This window comes from Spermophilus citellus, assembly GCF_964194105.1.
Source record: "Spermophilus citellus genome assembly, chromosome: 6".
NCBI lineage: Eukaryota > Metazoa > Chordata > Mammalia > Rodentia > Sciuridae > Spermophilus > Spermophilus citellus.
In genome coordinates, this window is record NC_138187.1 from 134,736,971 (window position 1) to 134,756,634 (window position 19,664).

General features: G+C 51.8%; 1 protein-coding gene across 3 annotated transcripts in view; it reads right to left on the reverse strand.

Annotated features, from left to right (window-relative positions):
- The window catches only part of NAV1 (neuron navigator 1), a 253,836-nt gene that overhangs the window by 150,654 nt on the left and 83,518 nt on the right, over positions 1–19,664 (reverse strand). For 2 of the 3 annotated variants that reach the window (XM_081299365.1, XM_081299364.1), the window contains exon 4: positions 3,975–4,763. The exons of the other annotated variant lie outside the window; for it this stretch is intronic. In XM_081299365.1, the coding sequence (XP_081155491.1) occupies positions 3,975–4,763 (789 nt within the window). The remainder of the gene's footprint in view (positions 1–3,974; positions 4,764–19,664) is intronic. 3 annotated transcript variants of the gene reach the window in all.

The following is a 19,664-nucleotide window of genomic DNA, read 5'->3' on the forward strand; positions in this document are numbered from 1 at the left end:
AGAGGAGCAGGACCTCTTGTTCACCTCTTGGGTGAGGGCCCAAGCCTGGCCCTGGAAGAAAACATCCTGACAAGGTAGAAAAAGAAATGCTCTCAGCACCAAACTTGAGGAAGGAGGGAGGCCTCATAGCTCCAGGGTTCTGCACCAATTCCTGATTCATACAGTCCCGGCTCACCTGCAGGAAACACCAGAGCATTCTCCAGCACCACTACTGCTGCCCAGGGGAGGGGCAGAAGTGAGCTTTGTCACACTCTCCTGCCAGGCCTTGGGGAAGCCCTGGAAGCATCTGAAATGGCTCTGGGTGGAGCCTCTGACACTGAGGTGCATGGTGAATTTGCACACACACCTGTCTGCTCTCAGCAGCCATTCTTTGGAGAATTAACAACATCTCTTCTACCCACCTGCCCCCTAAAGAACTGAATATGAAGGACATTTCATCCCCCCACGACTCAGAGCATCCAAGAGCACATTTTCTGGAGTAACTCTCTCCTTCTGCCCACTCCCCCACAAAAAAAACCCATGGCAACAAAGTGGCTTAGAAATGGGTAGCTTCCTGACTTTCTTCCTCAATCCTATTTGTCCTGTGCTTCTGAGGACCTAAATGTTGTCATGGTAACCCTGGGGTGGGTGCCAGACACCTTCTGTGGGGAAGTACGACTAGGAACTCCAAGTTCCTAGGCTCTTTCACACCTAACCTTGGGCAGTCTTAACTGCTCCACCTTGTCCCTTTTTCTAGGAGGACAAAATGGAGAAACGCTGAACTTTTCGGGGAGTCCACAGACAGATTTCACTTGAGATCCTTGGGGCCTGGGCCAATGAGGAGGAAGAGTGTGGTCTGGGGACGTTTCTTTGTGCACGAATTCAGCTGTGCACTAATCTAAGTTCTCTTGAAGCCACCTAGGACATTTTCAAGGTTTAATCGCCACCCGCCCCCCATCCCTAAAGGGTATGATTGAGCCAAGCGAGGCTCTCTTTCATTCGCAAATGGGGAAACTGAGTCCCAGAAGAGAACTGAGAGCTTAAGACTTCTGGACAGGCAAATGTGGAATGCAGCCTCCTGCCCTGCCCTAGATGCAGGCCTGGTGGCCTTCTGGGAGACAAATTGCCTGATGTGTAAGATCGGCCAGGTTCCAAAGGCATCTGATTTCCTGGAATTGGTCTCTTCTCTCTGGGATCTACCCCTCAGTCTTCTTAGTTTCTACAGTTCCCCAGGGGGACCCTGGTTACTTGGCAGCTTCCAAGGCTGGAGAAGGGACAGGGAACCTGCTTAGACCATCTGGGCCCCAGCTGATTTCTGGAAAGAGGATGATCAGGTTTCACTTTTTTCCCTTTATTCCAGAAAGGCTCTTGTTTGGGGTTACCTCACCTCCCCACACCCTCTGCCTCAGAAATTGGATCTAGGTACCTTCTTAGGTCTGAGATAGTCTCAGGGAATGAGCATAACCTGACACTGAGACTCATGGGTGGGGACAAATACCCTTATCTCCAGCAACAGGGAAATAGCCATTCCCTCCAGAGGCCACACTGCCCTCCAACAAGGGTCTAGCCCCACACTGGGAACACCCTCACAGGCCCTGCAAGGTTCATTGGGTATATTGTCCCCTTCACCCTCATCTGATCAGTCCATCCTCCAGGTCCACCTTCACACAGAAGTTGGCCTGGAGTTACCAGCTGCACCCATAGCTGATGCCAAGCTGATGCCCATACCCTACCTCTTAGCTGATGACAGTCCAGCAAGCTCCTCAGACTTTCCACCCCTGAATCTCCACCTGTGAGAGAAGCCCCTCAGCTCTCCATGGGGTCATCAGGATAACTTTGGTGGCCCATGCACAGCACACATAAGGGACTACAGTTCAGCTTCCCCTGCCACCCTCGACCAGCTCTAGGCCTATTTGTTAGGGTTTCCATGGTTACCCCTTTTGAGAAGCAATTAACAGCCCAGCTCCTGGGGGTAGTGTGGGGACTGCCAGGTCTAGGAAGGGCCAGATCAGCTAAGCCAACCAAACAGGGGAAACCCTGACCTTGAAAGTGGGTTTGTGCCTTCTGCTATTCCATGCCCCTATCCACTTCCCCTGCCCAAATCACAGTGAAGGTCCGCCCCCCCTCCCTTTAGACCTTCAGGCAACATTCATCCCAGTCAGCCTGGTGCCTCCTTCTCAAGCTTCAGTCACAATTGGATTATCACTTCCTTAGAGAGGCCTCAGCAGGCCTGCCCAGTATCTCTCCAGCACACAATCCAGTTTCATCTTCTCCACCACCTGGAATTATTTTATTCATTAGCGACTATCTTGTCCCATTGGACTGCAAGCTCCTTGAGGGCAGGGCCTCTGGCCGACTCAGCAGGCAGTGAGCACAGGTGGCAATTTCTCTTTTCAGGGTGAGGCTGCCTTGTCACTGATGCACCCCCACCCCCCACCTCTACTCCTCCCTGCTGAGGCCTGAGCTTTCAGGGGCTCTCCAGGGACAAGACTGCTCTTCCCCTTTTGCCCTTGCCCAGTTTCCTGATTGCCTCTGTAAAACCCATCTGCAGCCTCCTTCCAGAGGATCCATTCTCAGAAAGGCCAAATCCTCGCCCCTGGTCAAGGGATCCTTATCCTGGCCCACACTGGAGTTGGGGGGGGGGGGCAGGAGTGGGGGCAGGAAACCTGCAGCAGGCCAAACCCATCTCCCTCAGCTTCTCATTCTCCTGGGCAGCCAGGCAAGTTCTTCCTTCCTTCCTTCCTTCCTTCCATCCATCCATCCATCCATCCATCCATCCATCCATCCATCCCCACCGGCCCGCCCATCACTCGACTCCGCCCCTTCACACGCGCACAGACACGCCCCTTCCCAGCCCCCAGCGGGGCAGCCAGCCTGCAGGGTACCGGGGAAGGGTCCCTAGGCGCCGGGGCCTGAGGATCCACTTTCTAGGCACCGCAACAAGTCTGTTCAACCAAGGCGGTCAGCCTGGGCTCCAGGCCTTGCCGCCGTCCGCGCGTGGCCCCAGCACCGCCCATATGGGCTCCCAAGGCACCGCAGCCTTGTGTCCTGCACATCCTGGATCTGTCCCTCTGTGAGGGCACCGGCCCTAGGGAAAGCAAGAGCACTTCCCCGGCCCGCTCCGGGTTTTTTTGCATGAACTCTTCAGGCTCAGAGAACAATGGAGCAGCTCTCTGTGCTTCCTCCACTCCAGCAAGCTTTGTTCTTCCCTTCCCGCCTGCTCAGCTTCCATTAGCCAAAGGGCAAAGGCTGCCCTGTCAAACAGAGGTCTGGGTGCAAAAGCCTAGACCTTCCGCTAAACGACCTGGGGTGGGAGTGGGGGTAGGGTCTGGAGCTAGAGCCTGGGCTGAGGTATAGGAGGCGCATCCAGATGCGCGCAGCTGGCTGTCCGCCCGCCCCTTGGCCCCAGACACTTCTCCTTGCCAGAACCCCCACACCCGGGAAATCCGACTCGCGCTCCCACCCGGGATCCAGAGGAAGTGGAGCCTCAGCTCTGCTTCAGGGCCAACAGGCCTTCACATCTGCTCTCCTCACATCTGTCCTCTAGATCTAGGCTCTCCCTGGACGCTTCCCTACCAGTGCTGGATGCTATCTGGCACAGTGCAGACCACTCCACAGCTGTAGTCTCCACCAGCCCCAGATATTGTCTCTTTAGGATTCTGGACTTTAAAATTCGAGGAAAACAATGGAAACCAATGGGCTCTGTGTCTGAGAATCTAAGTCCTTCACCCCATTGTCAGGGTTCACCTCCCGCAGGCCAGAGTAGGGCCTGGACTCCAGTCAGGTAACATCTTTAAGACGTACTTTGTGCACATCTAGAGGTGGGTCTGCACATCTGGGCTCAATATCCCCTCTAATCTGACCGGTGATCTGGAGAGCCCTACGGAGCTGGGGCAAGGGAGGAAGCTCCGACCGTCCCCACCTCGCTCGCACCTTCCCCTGCAGCTGGCCAGAAGAGCGCCAGGGGCGGGGTGGGGCGGGGCGGCAGGACTTACCCAGCATCTGGCTGAAGAGCAGCTGCTCCAGGTCGCCCAGCACAGTTACCACGAGCTCGGGGTCCACCTTGAGGAACGCGCGCTCCTCCTGGCCCTTGGCGGAGGGCACAGGCCCAGAACCCTTTTGCGCCTTGGCCTTGCTGGAGAGCAACTCATCATCCGATTTGCCGTCGTCGCTGACCGCCGCCTCTGGCGCCTTGCTGAGCGGCTTGACCTCCGCATAAGGTCCGCGTGGGATCCGGCTGGGTTTTCCCAGGCTGGGCGCTAGAGGAGCTAGGGGGGTCTTGGCGCCGCCCGCCGGGCCGCCTTTGGCCTGGAAGAGTGAATGCTCAGACTTGGACAGCGTCTTGGACATCAGCGGAGTCTCGCGGCCCTTGGACCCCATCTTGCCTAAACCCTTGGGTGCCTTGGCCATATCGTCGCTCCACTCGGGCTCATAGAGCTGCAGCTTCTTCTCTGAGTCTGTGAGGAACGAGAGGTTGGTGAGCGACTTCTGTTTGCGCAGGTTGGAGGCCGGTGGACCGCCGGGAACACGGCTGTCCACGCTACCGGACTTGAAGACCTTCAGCTCAGCAGCGCTGGCCTTGGCCATGCTGCCACCGCCGCCCGGCGCCTTGGCGCGCTTGGGCAGCATGCCTCTGCCGTCCGCCGCTGCCGCCTTCCTGCCGGCTCCTCGCGGCTCGTCCGCGCCCTCGTCGCCGCCGCCGCTCAGCTCCACCTCGGGCTGCACGCTCTTGACGCTGCTGCCCAGCATTCTGCCCGCGAGGAGCGCATGGACGATCCGCGCGTCTGCAGGCACGGGGCGGGGGGAGGGGGCGGGGGCGCAGGGAGGAGGAGGCGGCAGAAGAGGAGGGGGAGGGAAAGGACGGAAGAAACCGAGGAAGAAGGGAAGAGGAAGGGGGAGGGAGCAAGGGAGGAGTGGGGCAGGCGAGCGGAGGGAGCGGGGAAAGAAACGCGGGGAAGGGAGACCAGGGAAAGGAAAGAGCAGGGAAACCGTGAAGCGATGGGGCGGGGTCGGAGGAAAAGGGGGCGGGGCGGGAAAAATACAAATTAAAAAATTTAAATCAGTCAAAGAAAAGATGGAAACCCTGCTGCTCCATCGAAGCCTGGAGCGGGATCGTGGCCGCCCTGGTCGGCCTGTCAGTCCCGCGGGCAGTGCACTGCCCGGCAGCGCCCTCGCCGCACTCCGCCCGCCTTGCTCCAGTAGAGGCTGCAGGCTGCAGCTCCGAGCCCGGGAAGGAGGGGAGGCGAAGGCGGGGAGCAAACAGGAGGAGGGGAGGAGTGAGCGCGAAGGGAGGGAGGTGGGGGAGAGAGAGTGTGTCTATTTCTGGCTCCGGAGGGGGAGGTATCTGCAAGCAGGCGCTCCAGGGGCGGATGAGTGGGGGGTAGGGGGCACATAAAGGATCCCACTAGGTTTTCTTCTCGTTTTCCGCGCCGTGGCAAGGCAGGTTCTTGGAGGGCACGGGTGGTCCCCTGCCGCATCCGGAAGAAAGGATTGATTGAGGAAATGTGGGGGTGCAGGTAAAAGGGACTGAAGAGGGCAGCTCGGGATAAAAGGGCAGAGAGTGGAACCTGAAAAGACATTGGGAAGGTCCCTGCCCCCTACCCAACCCATCCTTGGTTTTCCCACAGGAAATTCCCATCCTACCTTACTTTAGTCTTTGAGGCACAAGGTTGCTTTCCTGAACCCAGAAGATAGGAGACAGGAGATAGGACAGGGGAGGCTTGGAGAAGACAGGGCCAGGGGTTTGCTGGGGAGCCGACTGAGCTCTTTGGAGGAAGGGACTGACCCTTCGGATGAGAAGACTGGGTTCCGTTTCTGATTGACTGCATGACCTTGTCAAAGTCATTGAACCCCTCTGGTTGTCTGTCCCTCTCACAATGATTATAATACCAGCTTCTTAGGTAAAAGAGCTTTAGAACTTAAAGCCCTCTGTCAAACCAGGGGGAGAATGAGCCCTGGTCCCTTACCTGCCAGAGCTGAATCAGTGCTGCAGAACCATTTAAAAAGACACTTACCCAACCCATCTCTCTCCCCTCCGCACCTCCTGGGCCCAGGGAAGAGGGAGCAAGAACCAAATGGTAGGCAGCATTTTGCCTAGGACAGTAGAGGGCCACACTGCTAGTCTTCCCAGGTCCTCCCAAGACCAGGTTGCCTGAGCAAAAGGCTCTCAGGAGAGGTGAGGGACAGCAGAAAGTGGAGGGGAATTCTGAAAGCTTGCTTCAGAAGGAGCAGGCTCCAGCTGGAGCTGTGAGCTGGGGATTGTAAAGCCCTAAGAACTCTGCCAGAATGTGGTAACTATCGATTACTCTCCATCCCCACCACCCCCAGGATCTTCTAGCTTCTCCCTTTCTTCCAGCTAGATTTGAAGACCCCTGGGTCTACTGAGTCTTCTGGTTCATCCACTCTCCTAGTACTAAGCATCAAGCCCTACCTAGTGAGAGGGGTACTTCTGTATGCATCTGTCTCCCTACAGCATAGGAGCTCTCCCAGCATGGAGCTGTCTCTCCAGCACTTATGTGGAGCACATAACTCAGCAGTGTTGGTTAAATGGATCCCAAGGCCTGCCTGGTGGATACCGGGTTGGTATCCTGCATGATCTTTTGGTCCTGGCGGTAGCCCAAGACTCCCTGCCTTCCATGATCAAAGGGTTGAACTGAGATACCACAAAGTCTTCGTGTACAGGGATCTTGGCCAAGAGAATGTGCCTACCCAGTACTGAGAATATAGAATTCTCAAGCAGAAAGGTGTTTGGTAAGAAGCATGGACCCTTGGCTGACCTTGGAGATACAGAAAAAGAGGGAGATTCTAGCCTCAAGGAACTCAATGTCTGGCAGGGAAATGCAAGATAGACAATACAACACTTAGGGAAATAGTAGTCTGGTCCCTATGAAAAAGCAATGTCACATGTTCATCACAGGTAAGCAGGAACGATAAGAGGCACCACCTCAAAGCAGTAGAGGAAAGGAGTTGGGTAAAAGAATTTGCCAGATAGTCCTAAGGCAGGGGCACAAGGCACACCATTCTCAGAGGCCCAAGTCCAAAACTCAGGAAACTCAGGGTGGAGCTAGGGCTTATGAGTCCAGATAGGAAATGACCAGCAATAAGGAGCTGGTTAAAGGGATGTAAGTCGTATCACGCCAGAACTTGGCCAGGCTCCGAGCCAAGGGATGAGGCCAGTCATGGGACACACGAGATACTCAGGCTTCTGCATAAACATGAGATCCCAGTTCAAGCAGGGGATCAAGCCCCAACTTTGATGCCAAATCTTTGAGTAAACATGACCACTCCCTTCCTCCCCATCCCACAGGCCACTTGTAATAAAATTGCAAACCATCACTTCCAAAGTCCTCATCCTTGTGCAGTCATTCTCTAATTCATACAAGATGCCCCTGATTCAATCACAGGGAACCTCACCTTTCCTAAAAATAGCTATTGGAGAATCTGAGGATGCCTATTGTATGATTGACTAGGTTACTCTAGCTCTTGATCGTTGTCTGCAGGTTTCTTCCTGCACATAAATTCATCTCCTCCTTAGCAAAGAGAAATTTACGGGTAATCATCCTGGTTGAAAACCATCATGTGCCCTGTGACCCATTCCACCCAGTGTACTCTGCCGCAGCCCCTTTCCTTGCTGAATTTGGCCCCTCATCTCTGGTATCCACGTCTCTAGATGAAAGTCTTCAGAATTGCTATGAAACACTCGCCCATTTGTTGCTCTGTTCATCTGCACTTCCTTGACACTGGATGCCCACTGCCCCTGGGACCTGGCCTGCTTGCCTTCCTTTCTGGTTACCTCACTCCCTCATCTGATGCGTAGTTCATCCTAGTGGCTCTTTCTTTGTTCCTTTGTCCCTCCTCTCATAGGATGGCATATTTTCCAAATCCCTTAATAAACACCTCCTGAAATTCTCCTTATTGAGAGGGGAAGAACAAGTTGCCCAGAAAAAGGCACAGCCTCCTCCACACCATCAAAACCTGCTGCCCCCGGGGGGGGGGGGGGGGGGGGGGGGCTGGGGTTGTGGTAGAGCGCTCGCCTAGCATGCATGAGGCACTGGGTTCGATCCTCAGCACCACATAAATGTAAAATAAAGATATTGTGTCCACCTAAAACTAAAAAATAAATTTAAAAAAACCTTCTGCCCCACATCACCTGACAGATCCAAGATGGAAATCACCAGTGCATCTCCTCTGTCCACACAGTATGCTTTCCTCCTGTCGTTTTTTAAAGGGTTTTGCCATGACCAGGTAATAGTTTCTTTAAATAGTCATCTTGGCATCCTGGAACTTTCTGACACTCCCTAACGGGACCTCTCACTCGGTCAGTCTCTTTTTTGATTCCTTTCACATCCCCTGAGTTTCCCACCATCCTCTTCTGCAGTGGGAGAGCTCTGCTGCTGTGGCAACAGTCATTCGGCATCAGTCGATAACGCCAATATGATAAAGCCAATATGTGCAGAGCGTTTCCTCGAGTCATTCCTAAAAAGAGAGGGACCTGCCCTGTCACACTATCTCCAAGCCCAGCCCCAAGCCCTCCCACTTGGCCATTTTCCCCTTTCTCACCCATCTTGTGACAATGGCAGGCTTCGAATGGTTCACTAAAGAGCCATCAAAGATCAACGAAGGGGCTATGTGACCAGGGAAAGGCCTGGCTGGGCAGGCAGTGGGCGCTGGTGATGTCAGTAACCTGATTCAGGGGGTTGGATCCTGCCCAGTTTCTAAAGGGAGGTATAGAAATAGGAATCCTGAAAGTCTCCAATCCCCAGCTCCCCAAAGACAGGCTTATCACCCCACTCTTCTCTTTCTGAAGGCATTGGCAGATTCTGGGCTGGAAATAGGATGAGTGATTTGACCACATCTGTTGACCAATAACTTAATGCAATTTGAGGAATGAAGATGTAGGCTTATGGCCAAGGAGAGGCCTGCTGGGTGATTTTACATTCTCACACTCCTGTGATTGGAAACGGATGTAACCCAGGGAGTCTGTGGGGGGTCTGGGTCCAGTGCCTGTTAGAGAGGGGTTAGGAGGAGCTGGGGGAGGCAGTGAAAGAGAAAATAGGGTGCGAGGGAAGACTAGACTGCTCCCCACACTGTTAACCTTGCAAGGTGACTTGGGAGCAGAGGGGATCTGGGGGAGGGAGGAGTGGGCCAAGGAATCCACACTTGGCTCCCTCCAGGAGTAAGGGCAGAGCAGGGCTGAGGGAAGGTGTCCTTAATTTCTGTCCCCACAGTCCAGATCTGGGGAGCAAGGGCTAGGAATCCAGACACGGCTCTGAACCTAGCCCACCCACCCTGAGTCAAGGTGTCACCAGCCCCATAGAGCTTTCCCTGCTCAGACCCCATGATATGGTGTCTTCATCATGGTCCTAGCAGATACCAACATCTCTGCCCGTATAGAAAGCCCTCCAGGGCTGGGATTGTGGCTCAGTGGTAGAGCGCTTACCTAGCACATGCAGGGCCCTGGGTTTGATCCTCAGCACCACATAAAAATAAATAAACAAAATAAAGGTATTGTGCCCAACTACAACTAAAAAAATTATTTTAAAAAAAGAAAGCCCTCCAGCCATTGGTCCCATTTCCTTCTGCCCTTTTCTCCACCATGCCATTTTCCCATGTCATTCTACCTTTCAGCAGGGACTTCTTAAGCACCCCAAATGTGTGCAAGGCCAGACTAGATAGAGGCTGCTGACACAGCTGATGTTTGAGCACAATCTCATCTGCACCCAGACAACCAGTTTCCCCTGCTCATGCCTTGCTCAGGGCCCACTACAAGTGCCAGAGGATATGGCAAGTGATGAAGCAGACCAAATTCTTATCGTCATGGGACTTATATTCTCATAGGGAAAACAGACAATAAACCAGACAGAGATGTTAGATGAGTGCTAAGGAGAAAGAAGGGGACTATGAAATATCCAGCAGCAGTAGTTGACTTTTCCATACTGTGGCCAAAGAAGGTTTCACTGAGGGTGACATTTAGGTAAAGATCTGAAGGAAGTCCATCTACATGGAGATCTGGGAGAGAAGAGACTTCCAGATTGAACAGCCCAAGCAATGGCCCCAAGGGGGGATATGCCTGGCATGTTTGAATGTCAGCAGGGACCTCAGCAGGACTAGAGAGAAAAGAAGGGAGGGGTAAGGTCAGTGATATGATGTGGGGTCAGTGTGTGGAGGGCCTTTTAGGTCACTACAAGGACTTGGCCTTTCACTTGGGAGGGAGCCACTGGCAGGTTTGGAGCAGAGAGTGATATGACCTGGCTTCCCCCTTGGAAAGGTCACTTTGGTTCCTGTGTGGAGACAAATGGCTGGGTTCCTGGGCAGAAGCTGTTGCAACAATTCAGCTGAGCGATGCCGGTGGCTGTAGTGATCGTGAGAAATGGTCAGACTCTGGATATATTTTGCAGCCATTAGAATTTGCTGATAGGCCAAATGTGGGTGTGTGGGAAAGAGAGGAATCAAGAACATCCCCAAGGATTTTGGCCCGGACTCTGATTAAAGTTGCTGTCCATTGAGATACAGAAGGATTTAGGAGGAGCTGGTTTTGGAGAAAGGATTAGAGCTCTCTCTTCTCCCCAGCCCTTCTTGAGGACATACGTATGTCCTTTACGGATGCATTCCCCGAGTCTTCACCGGGGTTCACTGCAGCGACTTTTAATAATTTCCTAACATCTGCAGCTATCGTTCATCATGCACTGACTCGTGTTTCCCAAGACCCAACTTTGGTTGACCTTGCTCTTGAAAGCCATCAAAGCCCTGTGCACATAGTGGGCTCTCAAAAATATTTTGTGAATGACGACTGATTAAATGAATGAATGCGTGACTCAGAACAGATGTGTAGGGGATTGTAAACAGCAGTGACCTCTCGATACCCTGTGGCGAGAGACGGTGCAGCTGGCGTGTGGAATGGAAGCCAGGCTTGTGGGATGCCGTCCCAGAGGCATCTTTTCTCCCTTTCCTGCAGCCCTGGGCTGGGGAAAGGCCACCCGACCCTCTCCTTGCCTCTTCAAAGCAAAGTCCTATTCTTCAGAGCAATGACCTTGGGACATTCAGGGATGCAACTCTCCTGCCCCCAAATTTCTGCTCTGCTCTGAGAAACAGGGGCTTGAGTGGGTGAGGTGTCCTCACAACCCAGTCTGCCTGGCTCATGTAGTCCCCGCTGAACTTGAACCTCAGCCTCCCATTTGCAGAAGAAAAGAGGACAGTGGACACAGTTGACCAACAGGAATGCTCCAGCAGCTCTAGCTCCAGGAAACCCTTCTAGATTGGTCCACTTGCTTCCTCCCAGCCCGGTCGCTATCTTTGCTTTAATAGGGCATCAGCAGCTGAGATGGTTCTGTGGATCACCCTTCCTAGCCCTAGAAGTCTTCCCCGAGATCAGGGATTGGGGATTTTTATTCTGCGTCAAAAGATCAGATGTGTGAGCTCTGACAATAAATTTGTTGTCTGTCTGTCTGTCTGCTGGGGAAAACGAGGCTCAGCAAACAGAAGGCTGGGAGTGGAGCCAGGGTCATGGGCTCTGTCTGCCCTCTGGCTCGACAGTCCCAGAGGGAGCTTCTTGAAGGATAAAAATGCCAAGAAATACTAAGCTACACCGCACATCGCTCACAGCTTCCGGGACACATCTCCCTCTGACCAGCGGAGCAGGGATGGGCCGGCCCACAGTGTGAAAGGAAGGGGCAGAAATGAGGCCCAGAGAAGAAAACACTGTCACTTCTGGTCATATAGGAGACAAGAGCAGAGCCTGAAGCCCAGCATCCCTGGCTAGAGGAATGGGACCTTCAGAGCCCTTCAGAGAGAAGTTGCCCCTGGCTGCGTAGCCCCACAGGGAGCAGGGACTGTGGATGAGGCTTATTCAGAGGGTCTGCTTCAGACCTAAGTGAGGACAGGAGCTGGAGCTCAAAGGACTAACCACTCCTTCACCCAGGGATCTCTGCTGGCCCCAGAGCTAAAAAGTCCAAGGCTGGAAAATGCAGGGCAAGGGACATGTGGTCTTGGACTGGGCTGCTGCTCCTCACTCTGCTAAGTGTTCCTCAAGACCCAGGCTCTTAGGGGGCAGCCCCAGAGAGGCAGGACCAGGCACCGGGCCTCTCTTGCTCTTCTGAAGGGAGCGAACCGGGACCCCCCAGGATTGAGACCCTTCTTCTCCTTTTATAGTGAGAACTCCATGATCTCCTGGAGGAGGGTACATCTCTGAGAGAATGACCTGGATTGCCTCCAAGAAAAGGAAAGTCCCCCATTTTCTGATCTTGGCTTCCAACATGTCCAGTGCTAACCAACACGCAGGACTAATATCTTCACCCCTCCAACTTCACCCCCTTGGCAACAATGCCCTCTACTGCTGTCCTCCTTGCCCCTGGTCCAGGCCTAACCCTTCCTACTGTATACCTTTGCTTTGCCCTGCCCTTCTCCTGAAAACCTTTTATATGAATTCAAGTCCAATGCATGCTTCAAGGCATGCCTCACGGTCCCCTCCTCCAGAAACCCTCTCTGCCTGCCCCATCCACACTGCCTTTCTTATTCACTGATTATAGTCAGGGAGGCATGTGGTCACATTCTGCCTTGTTATATCCTAGGGAGATATCCTCTCCTTCCAGCTAAATTGTAAGCCCCTGCAGGAGAGTTACTAAGGGTGCACAGATACTTGCTGGACTGAAGGCAGGATTCCTACAATCACCAAACCCCGACTCTTGCCAGGAACTCTCTTAGATTCGTCATGTGCATTATTTCATAAAACTATATGAAGCAGGGGCCATGATTGTCTTCATTTTATAAATAAATACACTTTCCCAAGAACACACAGGAGGCTGCTGGTGGAATCAGAATTTGAATCCAGGTCTGTTGGGGTCCTACGTCTTTCCCTAATTTCATCCTCTCACTATGCAGCTGTTTCCAGGGACTTGCTTGGTAATTGCATGTGATACCAAGAAGTATGGAGCTCCTGTAACAGGAAACTCTAGGGTCCTGGCAGAGAAAGGGGGACTGCATCCTGCAGGGTGAGTGGAGAGTAGGAAGGAGGGCCTGCCTCTCCTGTCTGACCCACTGAGGAGCTGCTATGGCCCAGAGCCTGCTACAGCCAAGTTTGCATGGGTCTAGGACTGACTACGCCAGGACTGGCCCACAGAACAGGGATTAACTGAAGAATTATCCTCTGGATATAGCTGGTATTCCATAGCACCATCAGTTCCTTCCTAGCACAGCCTCATAACCTCTGTCCTAGGGTCCTGGGTCACTTACAATGGACAAGTCCTAGATTCCTTGTGATCTTCCCCCATCTTCAATCTTGGGAGCCCTGGGTTCTCTTCTTGACTTCCTATGTGGCCTTAGGAGAATGCCTACCTTCAGTTGGTCATATAAGAAATTAGGTAGGAGCTGGCTATGGTGGCGCATACCTATAATCTTAATGACTCAGGAGGCTGAGGTAGGAGATCTCAATTTTGAGGCCAGCCTCAGCAATTTAGAAAAACCCTTTCTCAAAAAATTGAAAGGGCTGGGTGTGGTGGCACACACTTGTAATCCCAGCGGCTCAGGAGGCTGAGACCAAGCCAGTTCAAAGCCAGCCTCAGCAAAAGTGAGGTGTTAAGCAACTCAGTAAGACCCTGTCTCTAAATAAAATACAAAATAGGGCTGGGGATGTGGCTCAATGGTTGAGTGTTCCTGAGTTCAATCTCTAGCACCCACCCCCCTCCAAAAATTGAAAGGGCTGGTTATGTAGCTCAACGATAGAGTGCCCTTGGGTTCAATCCCCAATACAATAAATAAATAAATAAATAAACAAACAAAGAAATTAGATGGGGAAGGGAGGGTAGAGAATCTCTATTCTTTCTAGCAGAGAAAAGCAGGAGGAAAATATCTAATCTAGAGCACTCTCTCTCTCTCACTCTGAAATTGGACTCATTTAAAATCACATCTCCCTGTTCTACTGCCCAATAAAAATCCCAGGGTAGGAAGTCCAGATGTTTCCCACATGTGCTTGTCCTGTATGTTACCATGGCAACTGTCCCATATACACAGCTGGGGTGGCCATTGCACATTGAGCCCCAGATGAGCTCTGCACCACCCAGGTACATCACCCTTAGACCAAGACCAGCCCAGATTAGTTGCCTAGGCAACCACAGGCCTGGCAGAGGGAACTGCAGGCAGGCAGTGGAAAAGGAGAGTAAAGTGGGTGCATGCGTGCGAGAGACGGTGCCCCTGTGTTGGATGGAAACACACATCCTGTTTATGTGAGCAGGTACCCTTTGGTGTTGTCAAACCTAGAGTCAAAGCTGACCCATCCATGCGGAGTTGGTTGTTTCAATGTCACTGAATTATAAGGCTAACTTTGACCTTAAAGATAATCTTACTCAGCATCTTCCTCAGGGCAGAACTGACCCATTTGTAACAAATCCTATTACCTCACAGAGGGCCACGTAACCTGCCCAAATGAGAAGGAAATAAAAAACACAAGGCCCAGACCTTGGCTGCCTTGCCAACCCAGTGATGATATCCTGCCCCAGATTAGAACTTCTTAATCTGTGTCCACAGACTGCATTCAGGAGGTCGGTAGAACCAACCATCACTATCAGCCAAACGCTGTGAAGGTGGCCATTTGTCTCTGGACACATATTATAATATCCCTCAGGTTCTTAGAGAGGGATTTTTCTTTTTCTTTTTTTTTTTTAAATGAGGGATTGAACCCAGGGGCACTTACTTAATCACTGAGCCTCATCCCCAGCCCCTTTTTATATTTCAATTAAAGACAAGAGTCTTGCTGAGTTGCTGAGGGCTTCGCTAAGATGCCAAGGCTGGCTTTGAACTTGTGATCCTTCTGCCTCAGCCTCCCGAGCTGCTGGGATTACAGGTGTATGCCACCATGCCTGGCTTCGAGAGGTTCTTGACTCCAAAAAGTTAAAGACAACTGTGAGAGTAAAGAGGAACTTTTTGCCCAACTTCACTAGAAGCAGAAGGGACAGCTCTTTAGAGAAACCTGGCCTTCTTACTGCCCTGCAGAATGTGTTTCTCCACCAAAAAACTCTCATTTTGTGGAAGTACTCACGTGACCGCCCCATTGGTACCTCTGTGCTTTATTAGAGTTTTTGCTAGGTTTTTCAATGAGGCATTAAACTTCACAGAGGTATGCCATGGATTCATATTTCAATGAATTTTAATAGAATAATCACTGGAAATTACTTGGCATATAAAAATGGCTCTGCAAATGCTAAGAATACTCATTGGCATGGTGGGTGGGAGTATCAGTGCCATGAGGAGAACTTTGCCTGATTTCCTCACTGGGAGCTTGCCTCCTACCTCTGTGCAAAGGGATTCTTCAGCAGGAAGGATGTGATGAGCTCATGGGGTCAGATCCCACCCCTGAACTGGGCCAGTCTCAGTGTGGACTAGGCTGCTCTCTCCCTCCACTTCCACTGGGGCTGAGCTCTCTGATTCAGAAGTTCTTTTAGCTGCCTGACCTCAATCACTCATACCCCCAGAACACTCTCATTTCCTTCTCCCATTCTCTGTGGAGGGGGAATGACTTCCCTGAGTGAAGAGACCCCTAGGCAGTTCTGTGCTCTCCCCTCCCCCAGGGCTTCTCCTGCTCTGGGGTAGATGATCCCAAGCTTGCAGACCGTTCCTGCAACCTGATCTTCAATGATTGGCTCCCTCTCAAGCCCTGAAAGTCCCACTACTGGTAGCAGTGCACAGGCAGGCAGGGTTTTTACTCTTAAGGACCTTAACTGAGGAACACTATGCCTGGCAGCAGCTCTCAGAACACCCTCTCTCTGGTTCTGTGTCTGCATCACCTCAATCTTCTTCTGCCTCCCCAGAGTTCCTTCCATGTAACCCTACTGGGCAGCCTGGGGGGACTCTCAGCAGGGCCCCCGATCCTCTTACCACTAGGGCCAGCTCTGGAGGGAAGGCTGCAACTTTGGAGTGGCTTCAGAGCCAGCATCCTTGACACAGCTCCTGCAGGCTCTCCATCTGCCTGGGGCCTTCCCAGAAAGATCCTATTTCAGAGGAGAAGGGCTGGCCAACCTTCGCCCAGGCTTGGGGCAAAGGCCTGAGGAACCAAGTGTTCAGGCTGCCACTGAGGTGGGAGTCCTTGGGTTGGCCACAGAAGGGGGGAGCCCCAGTGGTGGAAATCTGACAAATAATTCCCTGGATGACCACCCCAGGGTAGTCTAGTTGGGGAGATTCCTATTAGCCAGGCCACTCTCTATAACCATCCTTACCCTCAGGGTCCTTCCATGGCCCACAGGCCCATGAGGACTAAACATGGGGTTAGGATTTCCTAGGAAGGACTAACTGAAGCAGTGCTTCTTGGGTTGGAGAGCTTCATCTCTAAAAACTTGCCAGGAAGAAGTCAAATCCAGGTACTGGGTATAGGGGACAATTCTGAAGGAGAACCACAGGGGGAAGTTCATCACCTTCTCCATCTGCACATCTTTCCCAGTACAGAGGACTCTGGGAGAAGGCAGATGCCCTAGACTGCTGTTGCTTATAGTCTCCAGGAGTGTCATGAGGACAGGGCTCTGCTCTCATTCTCCAGGGTGGGAGGCATGTTCCAGGATTGAAGGCTTCTCCAGGGTCACTATAGGTCAAGTATAGCTGCACAGGCTGCATGGATCCAGACAGTATCATATATCCCACCAGGGCAGAGTCCTTTACCTATTTGGTCCCTGGATGTATCCCATGCTTCTAGAATAGCACCTGGCACATAATAAGTGCTTAATAAAAATCTGCAAGTGAATATGAATCCCTCTGGAGTTGAGCAGTGCAGAGGCCCTGGTTTTCCAGTGCAGCAGGAAGCAGGGAAGTCAGGCCTTGCCAACCCCATGTATCATACTTCAATCACTCAGAGTTGCATACACCATATAGAAGCACTCACACACCTTCCGGAATAGGATCAGTCTGGGGAGAACCAGGAGAGTCATGGGGAAGGGGGCTCCAGGCTGTCTGGCCTCCACTATTCTTGATGCTCCACTAAAATGGCTCCTATTGGATCCAATTCACTGCCTGGAGATAAATCACATTCCCAGCCAAATGCTGTCATGAGAAGTCACTCCATCTTCTCCCTCTCCCTCCCTCCTCCACAGCAACACAATCCAGATCCCTCCCATTTCTATTTCAAACCCCTCCAACAGGGAACCTCAGATGACCTTGCTTCTCTGGTCTCCTTCTTCCCCCCTCTCAGAGCCAGGCTCTGTCATGCTGGTCATTCCACTCACTGCCTCTCCCGGCCTCCATGGGGCAGCCCTGGATTTGTGGCTCTTCTCCTCCAGTGAGGTCATGCATAAATGGTGAAGGGCTTGACTTCTGAATACTGGCTGCCTGGGATCAAATCCTGGTTGGACCACCTTGGGCAAGTCACTTAAACCCTCTGTCAGTTTTCTCATCTGTAAAGTAATAATAGCACTTTCCTCAATCACAAATAATGCTGAACATGTATTAAACACTACTGTGCATCAGACTGTCTTCTAAGAAATTGACCTATATTAATGCATTTAATTTCCACAAAACCTTTACAGAAAGGTCCAATTATCAACTCCAATTACAATCAAGGAAACAGGCACAGAGAGATTAAGCAACTTTTCCAACACTGCACAGCTAGCTTGTGAGGCAGCTGCAGTGCAATTGGGAAATTAGGTTCCAGCCCTTAGATAGTTGTTAGAAGAATTAATGGTAGGACCAATGCCCGGGCTCACAGAAAACCACAATTAAGTGTCAGCTACTACTACCAGTATTATTATGACATCCCATCCAAATTCCTAGAAGCCTATTTGCTCTGTTTACCCAAAAAGGGTCTTCAGAGACCCCCACACTCACAGCCTCCTCTGCCCCACAGTGGCACTGAGCAGCTCAAGCCCTAAGATCTTGGCTAATGTCATTGTCCCTGAACTTGTTCTGTTTCCTAGTCAATTGTCTGCATGTCCTCTCTCCACGGATGGCTGGGACATCAGGCTTGTCTTGGCTAGGAAGTCCCCAGAGGGAAGGGAACTGCAGCAGTGTGAACTCAGCATGAAATGACACAGGTTGGGAGTGACAGAAATGCCAGTGACATCCCGGGGCTTACTCAGGTTGAGGGAGATGTCAGCAGGGACTGTGGCTCACTGACCCCATTTCCTTCCCAACCACTTGGCAGTGGTTTAGGGAGACCGAGTTGAGCTTGGACAGTGTGTAATTACCACAGTGAGTACTGGTGGCAGATGGGAAGGCAGGGGAGGAGGAGAGAACATGACCTTCAGACAGGCTGGGCTCAGATCCTGGCATAACCCCGAGCTGTCTGTCCTCAGACAATTTTCAAAGCCTCTCAGAGCCCGAGTTTCCTCATCTATAACAGAAATACCACCTTCAAAGGGTTGCATAAGGCATTTGTATAAAGCACCTAGCAGTTTGTCTTATACATAGTACTAAGCACATAGTAGGTGTTCAGTAAATGGTTGTCAATATTACTATTTGGTTATTTCAGCGTTTGGGGAGTCAAAAGGGAGTGAGTGGTCCTGGTTTCAATTCACCTGCTTTTAGCGCAACATCAATCTTTTTTTTTTTTAAAGAGAGAGGGAGAGAGGGAGAGAGAGAGAAAGAGAGAGAGAGAATTTTAATATTTATTTTTTAGTTATTGGCGGACACAACATCTTTGTTTGTATGTGGTGCTGAGAATCGAACCCGGGCTGCACACATGCCAGGCGAGCGCACTACCGCTTGAGCCACATCCCCAGCCCCTCGACATCAATCTTGAGGAGGACACTTCTTCTGAGTATCATCTTTCCCCATAGAAAATGAGGCCAAATTTGAGTGATCTATAGAATTTGTAAGAGCTGTGACTTCCTATGTCCTTGGATTCCAAGTCCTTTGTCGTTCTGTGATACTTAGATTTGGCCTAAAACTCCCCCAAACACCTCCGAGCTGCAGCCTGCCTAGAAGCCACAACAAACTCTTCTCCCAGAGAGCCTGCTCTTGCCCTGGCCGAGGGCACACCAGATGTGCAAGTTTTCTTAGAATAAGCACTCTATCCGTGCTCCCAAATCCACAGAACATGAACAACTTAATTGTGGCTTAAAGATGAAGTCAGCTTAACAAGGGAAAAGAGAAGAAGAAAAGTAAAACAACCCCAGGCTGAGGCCCAACTCCGCTCTGCCCCTCCCATTCTATATATATCACCCCCTGTGCTAGAAGGGGCAAGCGGAGGCACTGGCTTCTTCCTCGGTGACACATGTTATGACGAGAAAAGATCCCTTCATTATGTGTCCACTTAGCGCTCATTCAAACATGCCACAAAGTGGAAGTAATTAAGGAATCTGTGTAAACCCCAGGGCGACCTTTCCCAGTCTTCCTGCACACAGCCTCACACATGTGGGCACGTGGCAGCGTCAGCCCTGGGCTGTCCAAATTAAGATCTGATGGTGGCCGGTGCACTGCCTGGCACTGGCCATGAGCAGATGGAACCATCAGAGCCAGGCGGCTGAGGGGAGGGTCAGAGCACATGTACAAACACCTGTGGGTTGGATTCTTCCACACCTGCCCCAGGGCAGAGGCAGAAGGAACAGCTGATTGTGGACAGCCCTTGGGACCTAGGAAGGCCAGTCCCAGCACCTCAGCTTGGAGGCAAGTCAGCCTGCTATATAAAGACTGTAAGCCTTATTTGGACTCCTGGCACAATAAGAAAGTGGTACAAGGTGGAGAAAGCTCTTTGGCCTTCCCCTGATCCCCTCAGA